Source organism: Python bivittatus, unplaced genomic scaffold (genome assembly GCF_059951505.1).
Source record: "Python bivittatus isolate LINGU-HERP-01145 unplaced genomic scaffold, Pbiv_v1 ctg000020_np1212, whole genome shotgun sequence".
Classification (NCBI taxonomy): domain Eukaryota; kingdom Metazoa; phylum Chordata; class Lepidosauria; order Squamata; family Pythonidae; genus Python; species Python bivittatus.
This window is the reverse complement of record NW_028277030.1, coordinates 38,813,156-38,837,139: the sequence shown is the minus strand read 5'-3', so window position 1 is coordinate 38,837,139 and position 23,984 is coordinate 38,813,156. Positions and strand designations below refer to the sequence as shown.

The following is a 23,984-nucleotide window of genomic DNA, read 5'->3' as shown; positions in this document are numbered from 1 at the left end:
ATTAAATGCATGTGTAGGAAATGAGATGTACAACTTTCCCACAAGGTAGATAAAACAAGTGGTCATCCAGAGCAGTATATTTCTCATACATGGTCCTTGAGAAAGAGTCATAGCCATTTTTAATGGACTCACATTTTATTGATTTGCCACAGGAAGTTCTCAGTCCTTAAAGGATCAGCTGTCCCCTCACTGTCCCTTCCCACCTAAGAGAAAGAGAATTTAATAATGGAAAGAGCTGATCCAAAAGTGACAATTTCCTTTATCTATATAATTTTAATAGTCTTTTTTTAGATGTTAAATCTAGAACATGATAGTCTGCATCTACAGCTTGGCAACTATTAATAAATGATTCACCTGCTAAACATCTAGCCAAAGTCTAAGGGCTACAGTATAAGGCTGCAGTTTTATGTTCATTGAACTGAAGTACATCTCATTAAACACAATGAGATTTACTTCCATGTAAACATACGTCTTAGAATTTGTTACTTTATATCAAAATTGTGCATGTATGTATGTATCTATATCTGAATTTACTTATTCTACGAGATGTTACAGAACATATTCAATAAATGATAATCCACTGGAAATGTCTATGTTTAGAAAACAGGAATTATTAAATTGATCTTCCATTACAAAACCCAGTTTCCTTTCATTCAAAGTATCTGATAAAAAGTGTTGATTCAATTTAGAGATTTACTATCTCTGTCATTGATACAGAAATGATTTAATATTAACCAAGAACAATTTAAATTTTACATTCTTAAAAATAAATGCAAATATATAAAATAAATATTTGCAAATAATTGAGTATTTTCTACCAAGGCTGTGCAAAGACTTTGAAATGCGTGTCTCAGAGTACACAGGAGTGAGGATGAAGCACCACTCTTTGAATCATTCAAGGAGGCTCAGATGGTTGCTTTGGAAGCTGTTCCTGGCAAAGTGGCTGTGCATATATTTCTTGCAAAGGACCTGCACAGCCCTACTCTTAACAGATGGTTGTCCAAGCTCTGCTTGAAGATTTATAATAAGAGCATCCTGCTCTTCTTGTAATAAGTCCCAACAGCAACAGATTACTTCTCTTACTACTTAAAAGTCTTAGTTACTGATCAGCCAAAAGGTATCCTTTCATAATAACCCCATTAAAGCTCAATTACTGTAGCTATCCCACCCAGGTTTGTTTCACCTGGAAATGTAAGGATTCCCTCTATTTCTTTATCAAAGGCAATAATGAGAAATTAAAATCTAATGGGTCCTGAAAGAGAACCCTACTGCACCCCACTTAAAACCTCCTTCTAGTCTGATGAAAAGACACCAGTGAGCACCTGCCATTAGTTTCCCAACAACTACAAGTCTACCTAAACTCTCATGCTACCATACAATGTGGATTTCAAGGGAGATTAGAGAAGTATACAAAAATCAATAAGAACAATCAACAAAAAACAATCTGATTAAAAAATTTACAACAAAACAATAAAATATAATTCAGAGAGTGTGAATTAAAAAAGTTAAATCCTGTTTTGTTTTTTTGTTTTTAAATCAAATAATTGTTAAGGCTGTGCTAGGGAATATGTCTTCAAATGAGGATTGATTTATATGCTGCCTCAATCACTAAATTAACTCTAAGTGAGATTAAAACAATAATAAAAGCAATAGAAATAACAAATACATAATACTACATCACTGTACATCAGAGAGGATACCCAACCCAAATGGATGAAACCATCAGGATACACTATTAAGGAATAAATTATTACACCTCAGAGTATGCTGGAACTTTAAAAATGCCCAACAATGTCAAAGCCATCCAAATCTCAGGGGAAACACTGTTCCACAATGCAGGCGTAACTACAGAGAAAACCTCCTAGGTCCCATAAGGTGACAATGCTTTAGAGCTGGGATACAGAGTGCACTAACTGTATCTGAACTTATCAGTTGGGTAGAAATGACAGGAGTAAGATGGTCCTGAAGATAAACAGATTTAAGGCTTTATAGGTGACAACCAACATGTTGGATTGTACTTGAAGCCCTACTGGTAACCAGTACAGTTTGTGGAGCAGAGATGTTATATGGGCAAAACAAGGAATCTCCTTAACTGCTTGCGTAGCCACATTCTGGAGCAATTATAGCTTCCAGATGGTCTTCAAAGATAGCTCCATGTAGAGTGCATTGCAATAGTCCAAGCAGAAGGTAACTAGGCCATGAGTGACTGTGAGAAGATCCTCCTGATCCATAGCTGGTGCACAGGATAGATTTGTGCAAAGGCCCTCCTGGCCATGGCTGCCAATTGCTTGCTAAGCAGGAGCCAAAAGTCCAAAGGATATGACTTATCATTGGAATGGATATATAGTCCATCTTCCCTTAAGCTGTCAGACAGAAAAATATAGAAGTTACATTATGTCATGTTCTCATGTACGAGGTTTTACATGACTTTCACCCTCCCGCTCCCCTCCCCCATTGGAATTCATGAGTTCTATTCCTGGTAGAAGTTTTGAATCTCACACTAATATCTACAGCTACATAAATTTGAAGTGTCAAATAGCACAAAACTAGTTACATCCTATATCCTGGTAGCCAACATAAATAAAAACTCCCCAAAGGATGGAAAGAAAATGGAGCCAGAACCATTAAGTGGCAGCAGTCCTGCTGCTGGAGATTCTTGCAATACCATAGCCAGTGGCCCCACTCTGGCTCTTATAGACCCAGCAAGTTCACAAGACCCCTTACCCACACTCACTAACAGTAATTCACACTCAGAATTCAGTTCTGTAGTTCTAGGCAGAGCCATTTAAGAAAAATTCAGAGTCACGCAGCTGTATTTTGCAAATATGAGAGGCTAGGCAAAAAGCATGGGAATGCTAACAGAAATACAGTGTTTGCAGCTACTGTTTGATAAGTCTCAGTGGTACACTAGGTGGAAGCTTTGCGTGGCTTATTTCCTGAGTTCACTCCGTCTGGACAGTGCTGAAACAACTTATCTAAAACTCACCTCTTGCATGTGAATATACTGTTTGCTGTGTTTTGGACCCTGGATGTTGTCTCACCTTGCCTTTTGCTTCTCCTTTGGATCTGTCACCTGATAGTTTACTAGTCTTGATCCATGCCCTGCCTATTGGACAAGTACAATCTATCCTCAAAGGTACTGGAAAATAATTTTTTTCAAAGACCATTTTACTCCAGCTTTGATAGACCCTTTTTTACCCCTATCCCATAGCAGGCTTATAGCCTCCTAATTTACTTTCTGGCAACCAGCCCTGCTGGCACAAAAAAATAATATCCTTTTGCCAACTGGGAGACCTTGTTCCGCCTTAGGCACGAAGCCAGCTAGGTGACCTTGGGCCAGTCATTCTCTCTCAGCCCTAGGAAGAAGACAGTGACAAGCCACTTCTGAAAAACCTTGCAGGGACTCATCCAGGCAGTCACCAGGAGTCAAAAAACTGGAAGGCACACATACACAAACATGCCGAAAAAGGAATTAAAATGAATACTCTAGCTAGTTATTTCCCTGGGGCAAATACTTCTAGACAAGTAACTTCCAAAGCCCAATGATTAAGCTTTTCAGTGTCATATAAATATATGTATGTTACTGAAATCTTGAGTAAATGTATATAGTCTATATAATTAAGAGACACTGGACTTGATGCTCCTGATCTCTCATCATATCCCAGCATATTCAGAATGGACTACCAATAACATTAGCTGTCATCTAGTATTCTGTACATTCTTAAAATGTACCGAATACTAGAATCTTAAAATGGAAACTGCTTAAAAGGGAAACACTGCAATCAATCTTCAGGAGAACAGACTTTATCATTTCAAGCCCTTTCAGCTACAATGAGATATATTAAAATACTATATATACCACACACACACACACACACATAGGTAGTCTTTGACTTACGACCACAATTGGGACCAGAATTTCCATTGCTAAGCAATGCAATTCTTAAGTGAGATATGCCTGATTTTACAACCTATTTTGCTACAGTCGTTAAGTGAATCACCACAGTTGTTGAGTGAATCATACAGTCATTAAGCAAATGCAGCTTCCCCATTGACTCTGCTTGTCGGAAACCCCCTGGGAAGATCGCAACTGGCAATCACATGACCCCAGGACGCCGCAACCACTGTAAATACATGCCAGTTGCCAACCACCCGAATCTTGAACACATGACCATGGGGACACTGCAATGGTTCTAAGTGTGAGGACTGGTCATAAGTCACTTTTTCCAGTGCCATTGTAACTTTGAATGTTTGTTAAATGAATGGCCCTAAGTCAAGGAACGTGTGTGTGTGTGTGTGTGTGTGTGTGTGTGTGTATGAATTTGCCACAATGAAGATACAATAAAATAATTAAGGCAGCAAGGCAAAACAGAGAGATAAATAGACAAGAATCATAATATTAAAAACAGAGACTATATATTTCTGTATATGTAAAAAGTGAATCTGAAATACAAGCTGTAGCACAGAGAGATAAAAGAATGGTTGAATCTATTGGCCTTGCTGAGAAAAAAGCTCAGTTTGCTTTCTCCACTCCTGGATTTCTTCCATTCTAGACTGCTAATTATGATAAGTACAATGTAACTTAGAAATTGCCTATTTTCTCCTTCCTTGCCTCTGGATTTCATCTTTTTACTTTAAGGCTATATACAGAGAATCAGTGAGGCATAGTGGTCCAAATGCTGGACTGGTACCAGGAAGACTAGGGAGATCTACATTCTATCCACTCCCCACCATGAAAACTCATTGGTGATTTTAGGCGAGACATTCTCTTTCAGTCCAACCTATCCCACAGGTCTGCTGTTGCTGTGAAAAAAAAAATGAGATAACGCTACGAATGTTGCCTTAAGCTCCTAAATGAAAAGATGGGTCACAAATCAAAGAAACAAACAAATAAATAAACACCTCACTTTTATTGATCTTGCATTAGCTACTCCAGAAAGATTTTAGGATGAAAGAGTGTAAAAATTCTATTAGTTATGTAATTATAGTTCATATTATATGTATGAATATGCAATACAACAAAACAAACACATAACAATTTTGAAACAGTCAAATGAAGGGCAGGCACTAAACGATGGAAATGTTATAATAATGCGTGATTTCCATCAATCTGAAAATTGACTGTAGAAAAGCAAACATAGGCATGACTCACAACCAACTTAACACAGAGACCAAATAAGCTTGGAATAACTCATTATTCTTAGTAGTAAATGAATAAACAGCAAAAATAAAACTGCTATTAAATTACTTGATAATAGCAGGTTCATTATCATAGTCTCTCTCTCTCTAAATAAAAAGTCATCCAGAAAGCTAAATACAATCATATTTCAAGTCAAAAGGCAGAAGGATTAGTGAAATGGAAGTTATATGTTCAGTTAAAGGAAATTATAATGTACAGTTAACATTCCTTCAATAAATTCTTATTTTAAAGCACTGTAACACAGAAGCTTAAACCACAGCTTTTAAAATAACTTCTTTAAATATAGTAACATTGTCCAAATAAAGAAAACTAGGAAAAGCAAAAATTCTATCAAATTAAATGCAAACAATTAAGGCAAACCAAGAACTTTGAGGAGTCACCAGTGCTAGAAAGTGCCAAAAACATAAGCTTTTGATCTTTATCTTATTTACATTAAGTTATCCCCTCAGACTGATTCACTTCCGATTCTCTTGATACCAGTTTTTCAAATGGAATCTGAATTTTAGGAAGGAGAGAGAGTATACCCAGGAACTAAAAGATATGCTTGGACTAATTTCTGCTTGAAATCCTGGAGAGACATGGGCAGTCAGTGTTAATACTGTGTTAAATAAACCAATAGTCTGATTTAGCACAAGACAGCTTTTTCTATGCAGTAGGCAAACCCAAGAGCTCACATTTAGTAAGACCTCTCACCATCTTATAGGAACAGGGAAGAACTTAATAGATGAGAACAATTATTTCTGCCTCAAAGCATATGAAGAAAAGAGTCAGTAGGAGAATTCTTTGACATCCTAACGGATATAGCATGCCTGCTTTTTATGCTTCCTCATGAGCCATTAATGAGGCAAATGTCTAAAGCCCTGATGTATACAGATTTATATTCCTTTCAAATTAGTATTAACACTATTATTTTGGAAAAGACACTATCTTCTATAAACAGTTACACTATATATTTTTTTATTATTTTTGTCTTTATTATAAAATAGTCATTTCAGGAAAAGTTGAAATATTTGCCAACCCTGCTGATAATGCTGATATTTTTAAAATTATTAATGCAATGCTCATAAGACTTAACAACCAGTACGTTCAGATATTTATTTATTACTTGCTTCAGCTTCCTCTATTTTATTTGATACACTTGATATGTACTCCCTAAGCCAAAAACAATGTGGAAGATTCTTTTAATTTATGCTAATATTTAACTTTCCAAAATTCACAAAGCTCAAAGTGTATGTCAAAATCCAGAATTAGTTACTTTCAAGAAAATGTCACTTAAATTAAATGTAGATTCAGGACAGCTAAATTGGTTTAGATTTTATTACACTTGAAGCCCTATCCTTTAAAAGTTTACTAAGAAATAAGTACCATTAAGTTCAGTGAAGTTCTCTCTTGGTAAGTTATACATGGATTAATGGTTTACAATGATAGCAGACAACTGAAGAGTTCAAGTTTAATTCCTAATTACATTATAAAAAACTAAGTTTGTTTGGGCGGGGAGGGGTTCTAATATAAAGTGCACATGTAAGTTCTCATTCCAGCAAGGAAAAACAAAACAAATCAGCAAATCAGATTCATTATAAAAAAAACAACAGATGGGGACAAGCCAACCTATCCAAAAGACAGAGGCAAGTAGTCCATTAAGAAGAGCAGGAAGGAAAATGAAATGAAAGAGGGTCTGAAGTTTGTTTTTACATACAGTTACTCCTCACTTTCAGACCATTCGTTTAGTGACTGCTCAAAGTTACGATGGTGCTGAAAACAGAGACTTACAACCAGTCCTCAGTTGCAGCCATCGCAGCATCTCTGCAGTCACATAATCATGATTCAGGTGATTGGCAACTGGCAGCATTTACGATGGCCACAGCATTCCATTGTCATGTCATCACCATTTGCAACCTTCATAGCCAGCTTCTAACTAGCAAAGTCAATGGGGAAGCCAGCAGGAAGTCGCAAGTCATGGTCATGTGATGTTACAGTCAATGACACATAGTGATTCGCTTACTGACTACAGCTGGAATTGACAAACTGACATAAGTTGGGTGTGGTCATATAACTTTTCACTTTACCACCACATTGCTTAGTGACGGAGTTGTTGGTCCCAACTATGGTCAGTAAGTGAGGAGTATGTGTATATGGCTTGTTCCTGAATCACTGAACTTGTTGAAATTCTTTGGGAGGACTTCTAATTTTCTTCAATAAACACTAATTATCTGAATTTTTGGAATATCTATGTAGGTTAATTCCTGCTTGTGAGGCAAAGCCTGACAACATGAAACTTGAAAAAATTCATATTGGAAAGAAGAAAAAAAAATGCTTGCAGTCCATGTCCAAAGACTTACCGAGTTTTGGACCTTGAGTACATTTGGTATTTATTTATTTGTTTATTGGTAAGATGCCAATACTTTTACATTTCTCTTCAATTTCAAAATAAGGTATGTCATGAGGAAATAGCCAGTCCTGTTTGAGAATTCAGATCTCCTTAGGAACACAGAACTAGTTGCAAGAATCATTAAACCATGGCCAGCTTTCTAATCTCCTATAATAGGAGATTATTTGTATCTCTTTGTAACCCGCCCAGAGTCCCCTGTTGTAGGGGAGATGGGTGGGAGAGAAATCCAATAAATAAATAAATAAATACTTTACCCTGTTCATTCACTTTGAATCTATACATTATTAAAGCTCTCGTGTCTGTATCTTCAGCTAGGCAAAATGGTGCATCATAGGGCAACAATTTTTGAACCAAGGTATCTCAAATGGCTAACTTATACAATGCATCCAAAATCCAGGACCCATGACTCCCTGAAATTGAAATTTGGGAAATGTGTGGCCACTTCAGCACTGCTATGCTGCTGCGGTCAGCCCAGGTCACGATTGTCATGGGTGTATCCCCAACCTCTTTCCTGCCTCCCTCTATCCCCTATGCCCAATTGGCTGGCAGCAAGGCCTGATGGGTGAGCGGTGATTGGCTGCTTTGTAAACAAGGCAGAAATTTGAAATCTCTTAAAAGTGGTGGGCAATGAGGAAAGAATGAGGGAGCAATTGGGATGCCTGTTGGCAAGGTAGGGCTGGCTGGGGTGTCCTGAAAGTCAATGGGTGAGCCCTCTTCCTCCCTCGAGAGAGGGGGTCCTTGGGGACATGCCAGAATGAAGGAGTGGGAGTGGTTTTCCTTTCCACAGCTCCCTTTGTTCCACCTCCCCCCAGCAAAGTGGCAGGGAGTTCTGCAGGTCAGTCAAGGAGAAGGAGGCTTCACCAGGGCTTTCCTGAGGGTCATGAGGGGAAGACTATATTATATGTGGGAAAGGAGGGAGGGAGGGAGGGAAGAAGGAAGGGGGAGGGAGAAAAGGAAGGAAGGAAGGAGATTTCTGATGCTCTCTGCCACCTTCCCACAAGCAAAGTCAATGGGGAAGCTGGCAGAACTCGTAAGTCGCTCACTCCCACTGCTTTTTTGCCCTTGGTCATTCTGTTTCTGTTTAGGTAAGGAAATATCTCTGAAACAGTGACCTAACAGGTCATGGGTTGTCTAGTAAATAACAAAATCTAAAATACAATAAGGAATACTTGTCCAAATAAAATGAAGGCATCTATACTGTTTCAGTTCTAATATATAATAGACATTTTTGCATCAAAATATTTAATTGTTAATTGTATATAACATATACTGTATATATTTTGAGCATCACACTCATCCTCCTCACCTCAAATAGTTTCAAAATTCAATAAAAAAAGTAGAACTCTAGCTCACAGCACTCCAGACAGCTGTACTCATCTCAAGCACTCAAAAACATACATCACTACCAACCTATTCTTGATGACCAATCAATTCAATGTACAAGTCTTTATTACAAAAAAAGGAATTACCAAAGTTGCCACTGTTAATGACAAAAAAGATAATATAACTATGATTTTCCAATAGTATTTATTTTAAATGTTCTACAGTTTCAGCACTACCTATTTCTTTAAAAGCATTTTACAACAGCTCTATGTAATCTACTACATTAACTTAATACTAAATGTAAATATTAAACCTCCTCAGTGGTCACTATAGATAACTATGACTAAAATAATTATCAATGCTAGCCATTCAGTGTAGAATTCAGCAGAGAATTCAAAATCCAGATCTTGCTATTTTCAAGAAAGTGTTAATTAAAATAAAACAAAAATAGATTCAGGATAGCAATTTTTTAAAAGATTCAGTTACCAAATCCTGCAAAAGTTTATTGAGAAACAAGTACAATGAAGTTCAATGAAGTTCTCCCTAGATAAGTTATACATTCATAACTGTTAGTAAACATAATTAACTATGTTACCATAGTTAAGGACTGACTTAAGCTTCTCTTTAGAACAACAAAGTCTATCACATCTTTAAAATCTTTGACTAACAGTTATTTCATCAACTTAAGATACTGATGGAAGTTCATATTTTTATAACTAATCTCTGCTACATTTCAAATTATATACATGATAATGAAATTATTATTTTTTCCTATTTTTTTCAGAAACAAAAAGGGACTAAGATTTCACAAGCAATGACATGGGATGAAGGACACACAATAGCTAGAAAGACAGAAGGGAAGTGATACAGAATGCTTAAGAGTTTGTAACACATGCCAAATTAAATTGTTTATAACATCTGCGGATCAATACTGAAACTCCAATATGACTACATATCAAACAATGTCCTATTCATTTCTGACAGAAGGTCAGTATACTCATTTTATATAGAAAGCTATTCAGCACAAAGCACACTCCAATTAAGAGGATCACTTTATAACATAAAACTCTAAAGGTCATCTTGAAAAACTTTCTGGGCTAAGGTACAATATACAAGAATGAAATTCCCTCAAAAAAAAAAAAAGGCATATCCAAATTTACATCCTATTATGTAGCACTACAACCCATTAGATCTGCACCCCCAGCAGGATGGCCTTTACAACTGATCAAACCCACTGCTTTCCATGCCCCCACCCTCCACCCCGGCAAATCTTCTCTGCAGAGTGAGGATCTATCTAGACACAGATTTCTGAAGGAGCAAGGGAAATTTCTATTCTAGGAGTGAAACTCTGCTTATATTATATATTTCCCTCAGCTTTTTAATGGATTCCAGATTCCTTACTTATATTAGAATATCTTTTTTAAACTGCTGTGACCTAAATTTGCAGGCTGCAAGTTGCATTTACTTCTGAAGAGTAGGGTACTGTGTACACCAGTGTCTTCATAGAAAAAGTAGTCTATAGCACCATGCCTCTCCACTTTCCCTTTTAAAGCTTCTGAAATATAAGTTTCAAGTGAATTAAGGAACAACTAGCAATTTAACTTTTTGCTCCATGCCATAAAGCAGAGCACAAAGGAAATCATATTTTCAGACGAAAAAGGGGAGAACGCTACAATACTGCTCTATTTAAAAGTGTAGACTTGAAAATATTAAGAGTTACCTGTTGAACAAGGCATCTGGAAATTGGGATCAGTGCTATCCAAAACAGGCAAACAGAACTGAGCACTTGCAGATCCTAGCATAGGGTCCTTATCACTGAGCATGTTCTTCAGCGAATCCTCTAAGACATTTTGACTTGTACTAAAATCCTCACAGACTTCATTCTCCAGGTTGGATCCTAGAAATAGGGCATCATCTAAGTGTTCAGTAGGAATTAAATGGTTAAATGTATCAACTATATCCATGAAGACTCCTGTGTGTCTTTAATCCCTATAGAAAGACAAGAAAAATACCATAAGAAAAATAAACTATGGATTAGAAATTATCTAAAAATATCAGATTTGATGTGGCTTATCACTGTTTTATATAACTCATTGAAAGTTGTTTCTCTTTATTAAATTAAATTAAAATTATATTTTTTTTTTCAACAACAGGAAATTTAGCCATTTATTTTTAGATTTGATTAATTTCAAATAAAAGGCCAAACAAGAGACTTAAGAACCCCAGTCACTACTTCTCAGTTATAAAGCAGACAAAATGAAAGAAATGGGAGGCAGGGATACACATTTAATCCTTCTCTCTCTCTCTCTCTCTCTCTCTCTCTCTCTCTCTCTCTCTCATGCACATACACAAATACACCTGAACCTTCTCCGACTAGTTAACTTTGCAAAGACGTTTGAGAATCCTGAGAAAAAGTAATGTAAGAGTTCAGAATGTGTTCTACTAACTGTTTTTGCATTGCAACATCCTCCTCATCTTATTTTCTACCAAGCAAAGTTCCCATACATGGAATCTCCTGTGACAATGGGAAAAGTGAGTGAGGAAAGAAAAAGTGAAATGGGGAAAAGCACCTAAAGGAAAAGTAGAATACTAACCACTATTTACTACTTCCATCCGTATATACTGGGGAGTGACAGCAGAGATGCCCAGACATATGCTTGCTATGGGAAATATAGATCAGCCCTACATCACATTAAAAAGTGATGAAATTGGAAATTAGATTATTTGTAAAGTTACACCATACCAGATAGACAGGTAATAACTTTCAATTGTTACTAAAACTGAATGAGTTGAATATTAACTGAATTTCAGTTAATTTCAACTGAATATTAACTAAATGTTTTGCAGAGAGAATCACTTTACCCCATGTCAAAATCTGCCACTGTAAAATATCAGCTGTCTTTTATCAAATAAAGAGGGAAGGAAATTCTTCCATGAATCTTTTACGATTGTTAAACATAATTAATATTAATGCTATTATGCATAAAAATAGAAATTTATGACAGGCCCTATCCAGGGCAAAGTGATATCAGCATATGCCACATTAAAAGGAATGCTTCACTTCAAAATACCTTTTTTATCTCTAGGTGTTATTTTTAAAAGTTACTCTTTCGGCTTAAAACAGATAAGAGCAATCTATCTGAAAATTGAAATGTAGCAGATTTATGCCAAGATACAAATAGTAAAAGCTAATGAAGTGTACAGGAAATAGATGAGTTTAATCAAAAAAATCTTAAACTTCCATATCCACTCAATCTTTCCACTGCTGGACAATTTGTTTCAATCTGCAGAAACGAGTTCTCTTGAAATATTCAAAGGGTGTAACTGGCTTCATAACTATCAAGTTTTTGAAAATGATTACTTATAAAATTGCTTTCTACATAAATTTAATTACACGTACTGACAGTTCACTTTAAATTTAATTATTTAAAAACTGACTTCGCTGACAAAGGACTGATGATCTAAATCCACAAGTTCCAAGGATTCAATGAAACTGCAGTGAAAGGCTGCTACATCAGACAACTATCACAGAAGCCTTTGCCAGTGCAGGTAGTCCTCGCTTAACAACTGTAACAATGGTTCGAAGTTACGACAGCCTCGGGAAAAATGCTTTACAACCCGTACTCACACTTAGGATGGTTGTTAAGTGAATCACATGGTCACTAAGCAAATTCTGGAAAAAAATGTCCATTGGAGAAGCTGGATTCATTTAACGACCACGTGATTCACTTAATGACCATGTAATTCACTTAACCATAGTGATTCGCTTAATGACTGTCGCAAAAATGGTCGTAACGTTGGGTCCAGTCATGTGGTGGCTTGCTTAATGACTGCCCCACTTAACTACCAATTTTCCAGTCCCTATTGTGGTCATTACATGAGGACTACCTGTACATCATACACTGCATAAACTATTAGTAAGCTTTTTGTTCAGGAAACAACTGCAAAATCCCTGTATTGACCATAACAAAATACTATCAGAATTTTGTAATCAGTAGCAGATAATTCACATTGCAGTCCTATGTGTACAACAATCTACTATAAGAAATATTGCATAGCAGAAAATGCGACATGTTGTAGTTATGCTTAATTAACATTTGTCTTACTGTTTTATTACATATCTTCTATCAATTCTTGCCTTGAAGCTGCCATGTTTTTCATACTGAAGGATTCTACTTAATGGCCAATGACTGGAAACATATAGCATACTGAGTCATGGTTTACTTCACAATGATTTATTTTATAAAACATCAGTGACTGAGTTCACACACTATATTATGCTATAGTTTACTATTACAAAACCACAATGTCTGCTAAGCCAAAGATGTGTACCCACAGGCTGCACATGGTAACCCAACAGCCCAACTCTGCCTCCCCAAACCTCCCTGGTATAGGTGGAACTGAAATTTCTAGAGTGAAATGGGAACCTTGCTGTATCCTTCAAAACATCACCACCACCATACACATACACCAACAAAACTATACCAATATTCTCTACTGTATTTTAAAACTGTTTTTTCAGGAGAAAAATTTGTACCTTAAGCTTTAGATAGATTTTGCCTCTTAAAGCTTCCATAAACAAAACACATGTAGAAAAAGGACCAAATATTTCCACTCGACCCACATGGGTGATACATTACCAGCCAAGCCCTATTTTCTACAGGCAGGTCACAAAGACAAAATAGGAGTCCAAAGGCTAGAAAAAGTGCACATCTCTACACTAAATCAAAACCAAACTAACTGTACCTATTTTTATTTTTATTTATATATATCTATATATCTATATAGATATATATATCCATCCATCTGCCAAAAGATAATCCCACTTTTAATCACCAATATCAATCAGCTATGAATAGACTTATGACCATACCTTAGGAGGTAAGTGTGTATGTGCATGTATGTGTGTGTATACACACACACACACACACACACAAACATACATTCACATATATACATAAATGCCTTCAAGTCAGCGCTGACTCTTGGTGAGTGCCAGGACGCATCCTTGCCATTTTCTTGGCAAGACTTCAGAAGTGGCTTGCCATGGCCTTCTTCCTAGGGCTGAGAGAGAGTGACTGGCCCAAGATCACCCAGATTCTGTGGAGTCCTTGGTGCTCTCTGAGCTTGGTTGTTTTCTTGCAAACATTTAATTACCTGACTAGGGAACATCATCAGGGCTGGTGAGTGTGGGGTTTGCTCCCTGTTTATATATAGTAGCTTGCCCTGCCAATGTTGGTGGGGGATGTGGTTTTCTCCTTGGTAGTTCCTTGATTAGGGTATTGTTATCTGCTTCACTGTTTGTCTGATGTTAATCCCTGCTTATCTGGATGTTGGCTGCCACAGAGGATGTGTTCTGGTCTTTTTGTTTCCTTCTTAGCTTTTTTATTATCTCATTTGAATGGGGTGCAAAGCAAAGAGGTACCTGAACCCAAATGGGTAGTCAACATGTCCAGCCACCCACTATCCACCACAGAACACAATACCCTCCAGAAAGGCCTCAACTATAACGTAGATTATGCTAATCAGTTAGAATTCTTTGCAGCCTTAGAAGCAGCATTTAAAACCACAGGACTTGCCACAGAGACCCAAAAAAGCATAAGGCAAACAATCAAATCACAGACCAGAAGAACACAGAAACCGGACCAACTCAAAGGAGAGGACAGAGTGGCCCTCAAAAACCTAAAGAAGGACCAAACCATCACCATCCTCCCAGCAGACAAAGGCTGAACCAATGGACAGAACACAATACATACAAAACGCCAAAGAATTACCGGAGGGCAAAAAAGCTTACATTCCAGTAAGCACCAACCCAATATGAAGCTGGACAACCTGATCAAGAGAATCTCAACAACCTAACCAAGAAAGGTCAAATCACAAAAGAAGAACAGTGGCAGATGGAAAGCAGTGAGCCCATCCTCCCACACTTCTATGGATACCCAAAAATACACAAGCCCAACATACCTCTTCATCCAATTATTTCATTACCAAGGACTCCAACATACAACATAGCCAAAGAACTTACAAAAAGCTTGGACATCTCACAGAGAGGAACAAATATTCTATCAACTTCCCATGACAGTGCCTCCAGAAAATCAAAGACATAAAAATAGAAGAAGATGAAATTATGGTTTCATTAAATGTCACAGCATTCTTTACGTCCACAGATCAGGAACTAGTGAAAGAATCCATGGCAGCAGTACTACACAACACATCCAACCTAGCCAAATACATTAAAATTGAAATACTAGAATCATGGACCTCATCAACCTCTTCCTCACTATCTACCTTCAGTTTGACGGACAAATATACCAACAAATCAGAGCAACACCCATGGGATCACCACTCTCAGGACTCATAGCAAAGACTGTAATGGAGCATCTGGAAACTATAGCACTCCCACACATACAACCAAAAATATGGATCCGGTATGTAGATGACACATTCATCAAAATTAAAAAAAGGAACAACTAGAGAGACACATGAAACAATCAACAACATCTTCAAAGGAATAAAATTCCCAAGTGAAGGAGAAAACAACAACACACTACCCTTCCTGGATATCCTCATCAGCAGAGGAAATACGGCAAATTAGAAATGCAAGTCTATCGAAAAACAACCCACAGTAACCAAGCACTCCATTATCAAAGTAACAACCCAACCTCCCACAAGAGGAGCTGTGTAAGAACTTATTCAGACAAATACAAATGCACTGCAGCAACCCAGAACACAAAAAAAAAAAAAAGGGAAAAACACCACTGCCCATCCAACATCTTCCAAGAAAATGGACACCCATGCAATTTTATCAAAAAGTGCCTGACCACTCAAATCACCACAGCACAACCAACACAAGCTATAAAAAGGATAACACTGCCATACATCAAAAACATCTCAGAAACAACCAACAGAGTGTTACAACCACACAGCATAACCAAAGCACACAAACCAACTAAAGCCCTTCAAAACATCTTAAGTAAACTAAAAGACCCAGTAGTCCAAGAAAGAAAGAAAAAAAAAACAAGAGTCATCTACAACATACAGTGTAAGGACTGTAACAGCCACTAAGTAGGACAGACAGGCAGAAGACTAGCAGAGCACATCCAACACCAGCTAGCAGTCAAAAGACACAATGAAAACTCCTTAATCTCACAACATGTGGGGACTTCCAGGGAAGAAATGGCAAACTGAAGAATATTCCATGAAAAGCAGAGTTGACGACCACAGTGGAATGAAGAGCCACTGAGTAGACTGGCTCTTCATAATTCCTCTCCAAACAAGGAGAGGACTTGAAATTGCCCACAAGTGCTCCAGATGGTTGCGCCTCATGAGGAGACCACAAGAGAGCCATCTCAGGTAGGTTTAGAGCTCTGGGAGACGAGAATAGCCATCTTGTACAAATTGTGGTCAATACCTTTAAAAGGACACTGGGTTCGCATATTTCCCTTTCTAATTACTTTTGGAAACGGCTCGTTAACTGCTTTTCAACTATTAGGAACCTTTGGATCAACAGGTTTGACAGCACCCAGTGAGTTTCCTTCAATCCTTAGTGAAAGAAGTTTTAAATACAAGTTTAAGGACTTTAAAAAAAATTATGGAATAAACAGCAAAAGGGTGATTAAAATATGATTTTAGAAAGTTACAAACAGACTAAGGATCCAGATAAATTTGAAATAAGAAAACTGTTTGAGGGAGATCAGTAAAGCAGAAGAAGGAAGAATTAAGTGTATCTCAACCAAAATTATCTAGTGTATAACCTGCTCTTTTTCCCAAAACATACTTGAAGAATACACGAATGTTAAAAGGCAACATTTTTTATCAACTGGAGCCTCTTGGTAGAGCTTAAATCTGACAGCCAAACTGTATGCAGGCAGAGCTAAAGAAGTTAAGTAATTATACTAATGTAGAAGAGCATTACATATTATCAGCTAGCTTATTTTTATATCTATAAATTAATTTCTATGAAACTGTAGAAAACAGTCTGATTGTCAAATTACCGAACACCTGGCATTATATAACATAGCAAACAAAAATTTAAAATAATATGCCATGATATCAGAGACAGTGGGCAAGGGAGATAGAGAGAGAACACAATGTATTTGTGAAATTAGCAGGGCCAATTTTAACATAACCAAGAGTAAACTGCAGCAAATACCTTTCCAAGTCCTCAGTGCTAATTCCCCTTAAAATTGCTAAGTCCAAATATCATACCACAATAAAAATTCTATTTAACCAACCATTTGAGTGTATGTAAGATCCAAATCTCTTTTGTGTCAATTTACTTCATTTACATAATTACATAATTGACTTCAATGACATTATTTGCAGCAAAACTTCAATTTAATAGACAAATCTTCAATAGACAAATCTTTGATTAAACTGACATTAGTCTGAACAAAACATATGCCAAGTGTATCCAAAGTTCACTAAATCAAGGTCTGCTGTACCAAGGGTTTGATGCACTTTATTTGTAGTCTCACCTTCAAACTTGAATGGGAATATTAAAGTTGCCATCAAAAGGATTATATAAATACTAATATATTTTAATGAAAGAATCAGTTTGAAAATAGAGTCAGGGTATGACAAAGGCACGGCATTACAATAAGCTATACTTGTGTTTTAATTTTCAACAGATTTAGTTTTCAACTATGTTACCACTCTTTCTTCAGCAGAACAAAGTTTCCATAAACCAAACTTAAAAGTTTTAAAGGACAATATCCCTTCTGCCTCTATTAAATTTATGACTGCTCTGAAAGGGTAGAATTTTAAATAGAATGTAAAGATTCTAATATAAGTTGGCTTAAATATGTCACAAATGAATTCCAAACAAATGAACACACTCAATTTTGTTTCCAAATATTTAAATCAGAATACAGTGTCCAAATATCTATGTTTAACAACTGATATTGTCTGTTAAGGTATCAAAAAATAAATAGAGACAATGTTTTTCAAAATATGTAATAGTTTGTATAATGTATATAATTTGAAATAACATATATATTTCACATAGTAATATTTTCCAGTCAGCAAGTTTACATTTTCAAAATGAAGAAAATTCAGTGCATCTGTGATGAAAGTTTCATGACAATAATTTATACCACTAAAACTTTAAAAAACTGTACAGCAACCCTTATTTCTATATTTGTAATTTGCACAAAAGCTAAAATGCCAACAAACTCAACTACATTGTGTTCTGCTAGAGCTATTGGGGTTTCATCCTTAATGGAATCATTTACTTTGAAGGGCAACAAAAATTTAGCCCAGTGTTCATACTCAGCAAAATTGTCTATACTTCATACAAGAGTTTCTAAATAATTTGGGTGATCTACCATATTAAGATAATTATTTCCCAGACATGTCCTTAAAGCTGTGTACCTTTTATTTAGGCTGCAGAGATGAATATTTTCTCAAGTTTATGGCAAAATGCAATGCATAGCTTTCAAGACACAAGAATAGGTGCTGGAAATCTAACACAATTTCCTTAAAGACTTATGCACTGTTCTCATCAAAACAGTAACCATGAACCAGGCAGTCAAACAATGACATACAGTGCACAGAGACTAATAGGCCACCATAAATGCTTATCATCTGCCTGTCAAGCTAAAGATGCTGTGTATGTAAATGGTATATTTCTCCCAAGTGAATATAACTCAAAACATGTATAAAAGTATCTTGTCGGTAGCACAGACTTATTTCAACAAAATTCTATTCCACTTTGAGTAGACTCCAACAATATGCTCCTGTCAGTGGGAGCAGTTTCTACTGAAGGAAGAGGAAATGAGCAGCCTCACCTACACTCAATTTTTTTCACTGAGGATCTATCAATCTTCTAGTGCAGAGTTTTAGGAAATCTGGGAGGAGGAGGAGAACTGCCAAGAGGAGAACATCCTCTTGCAATAGCAGAAGACTATTGATGCAATGTTCTTTAATCTACAGTCCTGTGAAAAAGTAAGTATAGCCCATGCAAAGTTTTTTTTCTTCTTTTTTAAGATATGTGAACATATCACTATTTTATCTTCATTCAAACAGCATTTAAAGATAAAAGTGATGCAACAGAACTAAAAAAATAACCTTGTGATCATTTATTCAACAAAAAATTAACTGATACTGTTTGCCATTTCCTTCTGTGGAAAAAATAAGTACACCTTTGGCTCTAACACCTGGTATCGCCCCCTTTGTCAGAACAACTTCAAGTAGGTATTTCCTATAACCATCTATCAGTCTCTGACATTGACTAGAAAGAATTTTTTCTCACTCCTCCATGCAGAATTTTTTCAGCTGTGTTATGTTTGAGGGGTATCCTGCATGCACAGCCCATGTCAAATCATCCCACAACATCTCAATGGGATTTAGGTCTGGACTTTGACTTGGCCATTCCAGAACCCTCCATTTCTTTTTTCAGCCATTCCTTGGTGGATTTACTGGAATGTTTAGGGTCATTGTTATGTTGCAAGGTCCACTGTCAGTTGAGCTTAAATCTTCTGACAGATGGTTTCACATTATCCTCAAGCACCCTCTGGTACAATGAAGAATTCATAGTGGATTCTACAACTGAGCTGCCCATGCCCTGATGCAGCAAAGCAGCCCCAAATACTTGGTATCAGGTTCTTCTGGTAAAATGCTATCTTTGGTTTTCACCAAACATGTTTTCTGGTTCTTTGCCTTGTTTGTCCAGAGCACATTGTTCCAGAAGTCCTGGTCTTTGCCTAGGTGTTCATAAACAAACTTTAGTCTTGTCCTGATGTTCTTTCTGGACAGCAAAGATTTCCTCTTGGCACACCTCCCATGTAGATCTAATATGTGCAGCTTCTTTCTAATGGTAGACTCATGCACTTTGACATCAACAGCAGCAAGAGCTATCTGTAAGTCATGTGATTAAATTCTGGTTTTTTTAGAGACTTCTTTTAGCATCCTGCACTCAGGCTTGACTCCACTTGTATGTAGATGATCTTCCAGACAGTGGAACAATTGATGTCCAATTGTTTGTTAATCTTTTTAAAACCCTTCCCAGACTATAACTTTTTTTTCTGAAAGCCTCAGAGAGCTCTGTCAATCTAGGCATGGTGATACCACACACTTCAACAGCAAAGAGCAAATCAAACTAAATTCTGAGGTTTCAATAAGATAGATTCCTGCCAGATCCTCTCCAACAATGTTCTAATCATTTGCACCTGATGTGGTGCACCTGATTCTAATTGCAGGTATTTGAGATAGTGATAAATGTACTTACTTTTTCCATATGCAAGATTTGCATTTATGTTCATTTAAATTACACAATGGACTGCAAAATGTAAATGATGCATGACTTTTGTTGTATTATATCCCCTTGGTCTATCAATATTGTCGGAATGAAGATGAAATATATGTATACTGAAATATGCTGAAAAAGTATGTAAAAAATCAATAGGGTATACTTACTTTTTTACATGATTATAGATCTCAGGCAGGTAAAAAAGCGACACTTAACCTCATAAAATTGGAATGAAATAGACATAATTTAAGAAGAACTGCCCAAAAGTGCATCTGTTTAAATATTAGCTGTTAGAGTAACTTAAAGTATTTCCAAGAAACACAAAAGTTGAATTCTGATTATACTTAAGGAGAAAGGGGGTTTTATAACTGTAGAATGCATTGAGTGCTCATGATTTTATGACATAGATGTGGCACATAGATAATGTGTGCAAGAAGGTATTCTCATTCTATTTTAAAGTCAAACTATAATATGCAAAGGAAGGCACTCTCCAAAATTCTCCACTGACAAGGCAAAAGAACAGAGGTTCAAAAATATGCAAGAGGCCATATAAAGCCACAGTACTGTAGGAGAGCAGAAAAATAAAAGTCAGTTGCTACTAAACTGCACAGAGAGATGGAACTGATAACAGAGAAATAATATCAAAGATCAGCTAGGTAAAAATCAGAAGTATTCTAAGAGAAAATAGTAGCTATACAGGCATCCTAAACATAGCTGCAAAATAAAATATTTTTAAGTACCTTAAATTAATTTGATTTCAGAACTGTTTCCACCTTTGCTAAAATTGATATTTTATTAAAACTTTCCAATATTTAGAGCCTTTCATCCTTCTGAACCAAAGCATTAACATCTGTACAGTCAACTAGACAGCACTAAATGTAACAGAGTAAGTAATTTAATAAAATCAAACTATCAACATCTACAGCATGTGCACAATTCACAAAAACATCAGCAAATGCTATCAATATGATTACTAAAATGTGCAATAGCAGTATTTCTTACATCTACAGTATCACTGTTTAAATATATTCAATACTCCTACGCCTGAATTTGATTGTACACGATATTTCTGAAAAACTGTCCCTTCAAATTCCAGATGAGACATATGGCACCAAGATTCCAATCTTAATTGGGCTTATTTGGAATAAATTTCAATGAATTCGGTAGTACTTCTGTATAAATAAAAGACTACAAGAAATGTAGCCTAAGATAATCATATTACCATATACACAAGTTGTTATCTCTGATCATGTTCCTGCAAAAACTCAGAAATCACAAAAGCTGACCCAAGATAACATCATGGCTGAAAGATACAGCCAACTAGCTGTCCATACGATCATAGCCATTACTCAGAATAATACTCATAAATCAGCTACATGAAAATACAAAACATGAAAACAACAAATAACAATCAAGAATTAAAAAACTATAAAGTCAGTCTGAAAATTATACTGTTATATCATATTGTGATAGATTTATGTGGCTGAGCAATTTTCAAACTTACATTTAAAATAAATAAAGTAAAAACATATCCCTTACTGGGAAAGTGTAAAACATATATTTCCTTGTTGCAATATCTGAGAACATCATAGTTTGTTGGAGAAACTTGTCTAAAAAGGGAGAAAGGGAAGGGCATTAACATGCCAGCAGGATGTTATAACAATTCAATAACAGCTGGGGGGGGGACACACCTTATTCATACTGACCCATGGTTGACCCACAGTCTACCAGAAAAAAACTGAACTAAGGTCATCTCATAAGGCCTCAATAACGTTTTATAGTTATTTGTTTTCCACCCAAACATGAGTGATGCATATACATTAAAAAGGGATGACAGAAATGTATGCATTTAAAAAATGTAAACGCCCTGTTAAGCACACAAAACATTACTAAAGAGCAGCAAGGGTGGCTTTTTGTCCCATCCTCTGAGTGCATGTTCATGGGCGAAGTGAAATGAGCCAGAGTAATTACTGCAAAGTGAAGGCTCTGGGAGATGACTGAAATTCTAGACCAGTCTTCCCAAGCCTGGCACCCTCAAAATATATTGGACTTCAACTCCCAATTATTCTGAGTCAGATTTTGAACATTCTGATGGGGAAGGGCAGGAGAATTCTAAGACATCTCAAGGGCACCACATTTGGGATGGCTGTTCTAGACACATTAAGTCAGTTGAATATAAGCAGGCTAATTATTGAGAGGTTAACAGTTCTACCCATCCAAGCTAATCAGAGGGTAAAAGCTCAATTAACTCTGGAAGTTACTTCAAGCCAGAAGTGTTAACTCAGTTACTAAGTTGCTAGTTTCCCTTAACCTGTGAACTGCTGTCATCAGTGTAGGACGCTTGCTTAATGTTAACTACCAAATATGACTGGGTAAAGGATTAGGGCCAACTGGAATTCTGAAGGGGAGTTGGGAGTGTTAGGCATGGCACACAGACTGCTGTTTTCAAGGTGGCCACGCATGAGGTGCCAAGTCTGCTCAAAGGGATGAGCAATACGTGCTCCTTCAGATGCAGAACAACTCCCAACAGTCCCAGCCGGGACATCCAACTCAAGTCCAATCACCTCATGGGGCCCACGGGCATTCTGAGGAGCACCAAGGCCAAGGAGCACCAGTAGGGAGCGCACGACCAAAGAGGCGGGGCCACGGAAGAGGCCAGAGAAAGAAGGGAAGGGCCAGTCGGAGGAATAGCAGCGGGAGAAAGACGGTGGGGACAGAAGCTCCGGATCTTGGACGTCCGGCCAGAGGCTCATTTCCGCGGGGGGAGGGGGGAATCGAGGCGACCGCCGCAGGCACCAATCCGTCAGCAGGCCCCCCAAGACAGACCGCCTACGTAGGCCGCGATTCTAGACCCCGCCGCCACCGCCCAAAGACGACAGAATTTACCTGTGTTGGCCAGGGACTCGCGCTCCCTCGCTTGGCCAGGTGGCTGTTGGGCTGGGTTTTTTTCTTCCTCCCCTCTCTTACGTCTCTCTTCTGGCTCCGCAACCCTCCCAGGCCGGGGGAGGGGAGGAAGGCTGCCGTGCGGAAGTGGAAGGGCACGAGGGAGGGCTGGAAGGGGGCGGAGACAAAGCGGGTAGCTGTTACTGCTTGGCTGGCTCAAGGAAACACGTCCGGGTTTCTTTTCTCCACTCTTGCTCTCCCTCTTCCCCGCCCATTTCCCCCCTCCCGGAGCGAGCAGGTGGTCTCTCCCGTTTGTCGCACGCGGCGCTCGCTGCCTCTCGGGCGTGTGCCCACGTTTGCCTTCCAACTCACTCTCTCAAACGCAGTAGCTGGGGGAGAGAGCGAAGGCAAGCGGGCGAGCGACCTGCGGAGGCCGCGTTCACGTGACGGGGCTGTTTACTCTGGCCGCGCGTGGTTCGTTGTGTGGCGAGCGCGTGTGCGCGCATGCGTAATCTCTGGAAGCGTTTCCCTTCCCCACTGCGAACCGTTCGTCGAGAGCAAGGCGCGTTTTCCGTCAGTGTCCTGGGCAGATGCGCTCAATTCCCGTTTAAAAGCCTTTTCTGTAGAAAACACGTTTGTGCAGAAGCACAAGTCGGGCGCTGGAAAAGCTGTAAACGTTTCTCCATACGAAAACGAGATGTGGACCATGCTGCAAGAAAGCATAGACCACTGTTTCTGGAACTTTTTGTTCTTAGGACCCCTTCCCACTTTTAAAAATTACGGAGGACCGCAAAAGAGCTTTTGTTTGTATAGATATAGTTATCAGTATTTACCATATTAAAAAGTTAAAATTGTTGCATTTATAGAATATGTATTTATTGAATCATGTAAGAATAGTATTAACTTATTAAATATTAACATTTTTAAAATTTAATGAAAAA

At 37.6% G+C, this 23,984-nt stretch overlaps 1 protein-coding gene across 5 annotated transcripts in view; it reads right to left on the bottom strand.

Moving 5' to 3' along the window:
* Positions 1-23,727, bottom strand: part of PHF3 (PHD finger protein 3) — a 59,154-nt gene extending 35,427 nt beyond the window's left edge. For 2 of the 5 annotated variants that reach the window (XM_007424021.4, XM_088137439.1), the window contains exons 1-2: positions 23,047-23,727; positions 10,633-10,901 (exon numbers count right to left, since the gene is read on the bottom strand). In XM_007424021.4, the coding sequence (XP_007424083.2) occupies positions 10,633-10,876 (244 nt within the window). In that variant the 5' untranslated portion in view covers positions 10,877-10,901; positions 23,047-23,727. Of the gene's footprint in view, positions 1-132; positions 204-10,632; positions 10,902-23,046 lie in introns of those variants that run through there. The other 3 variants (XM_025163980.2, XM_088137425.1, XM_007424022.4) reach the window with 3 other exon arrangements.
* Between the last annotated feature and the right edge of the window lie 257 nt (positions 23,728-23,984).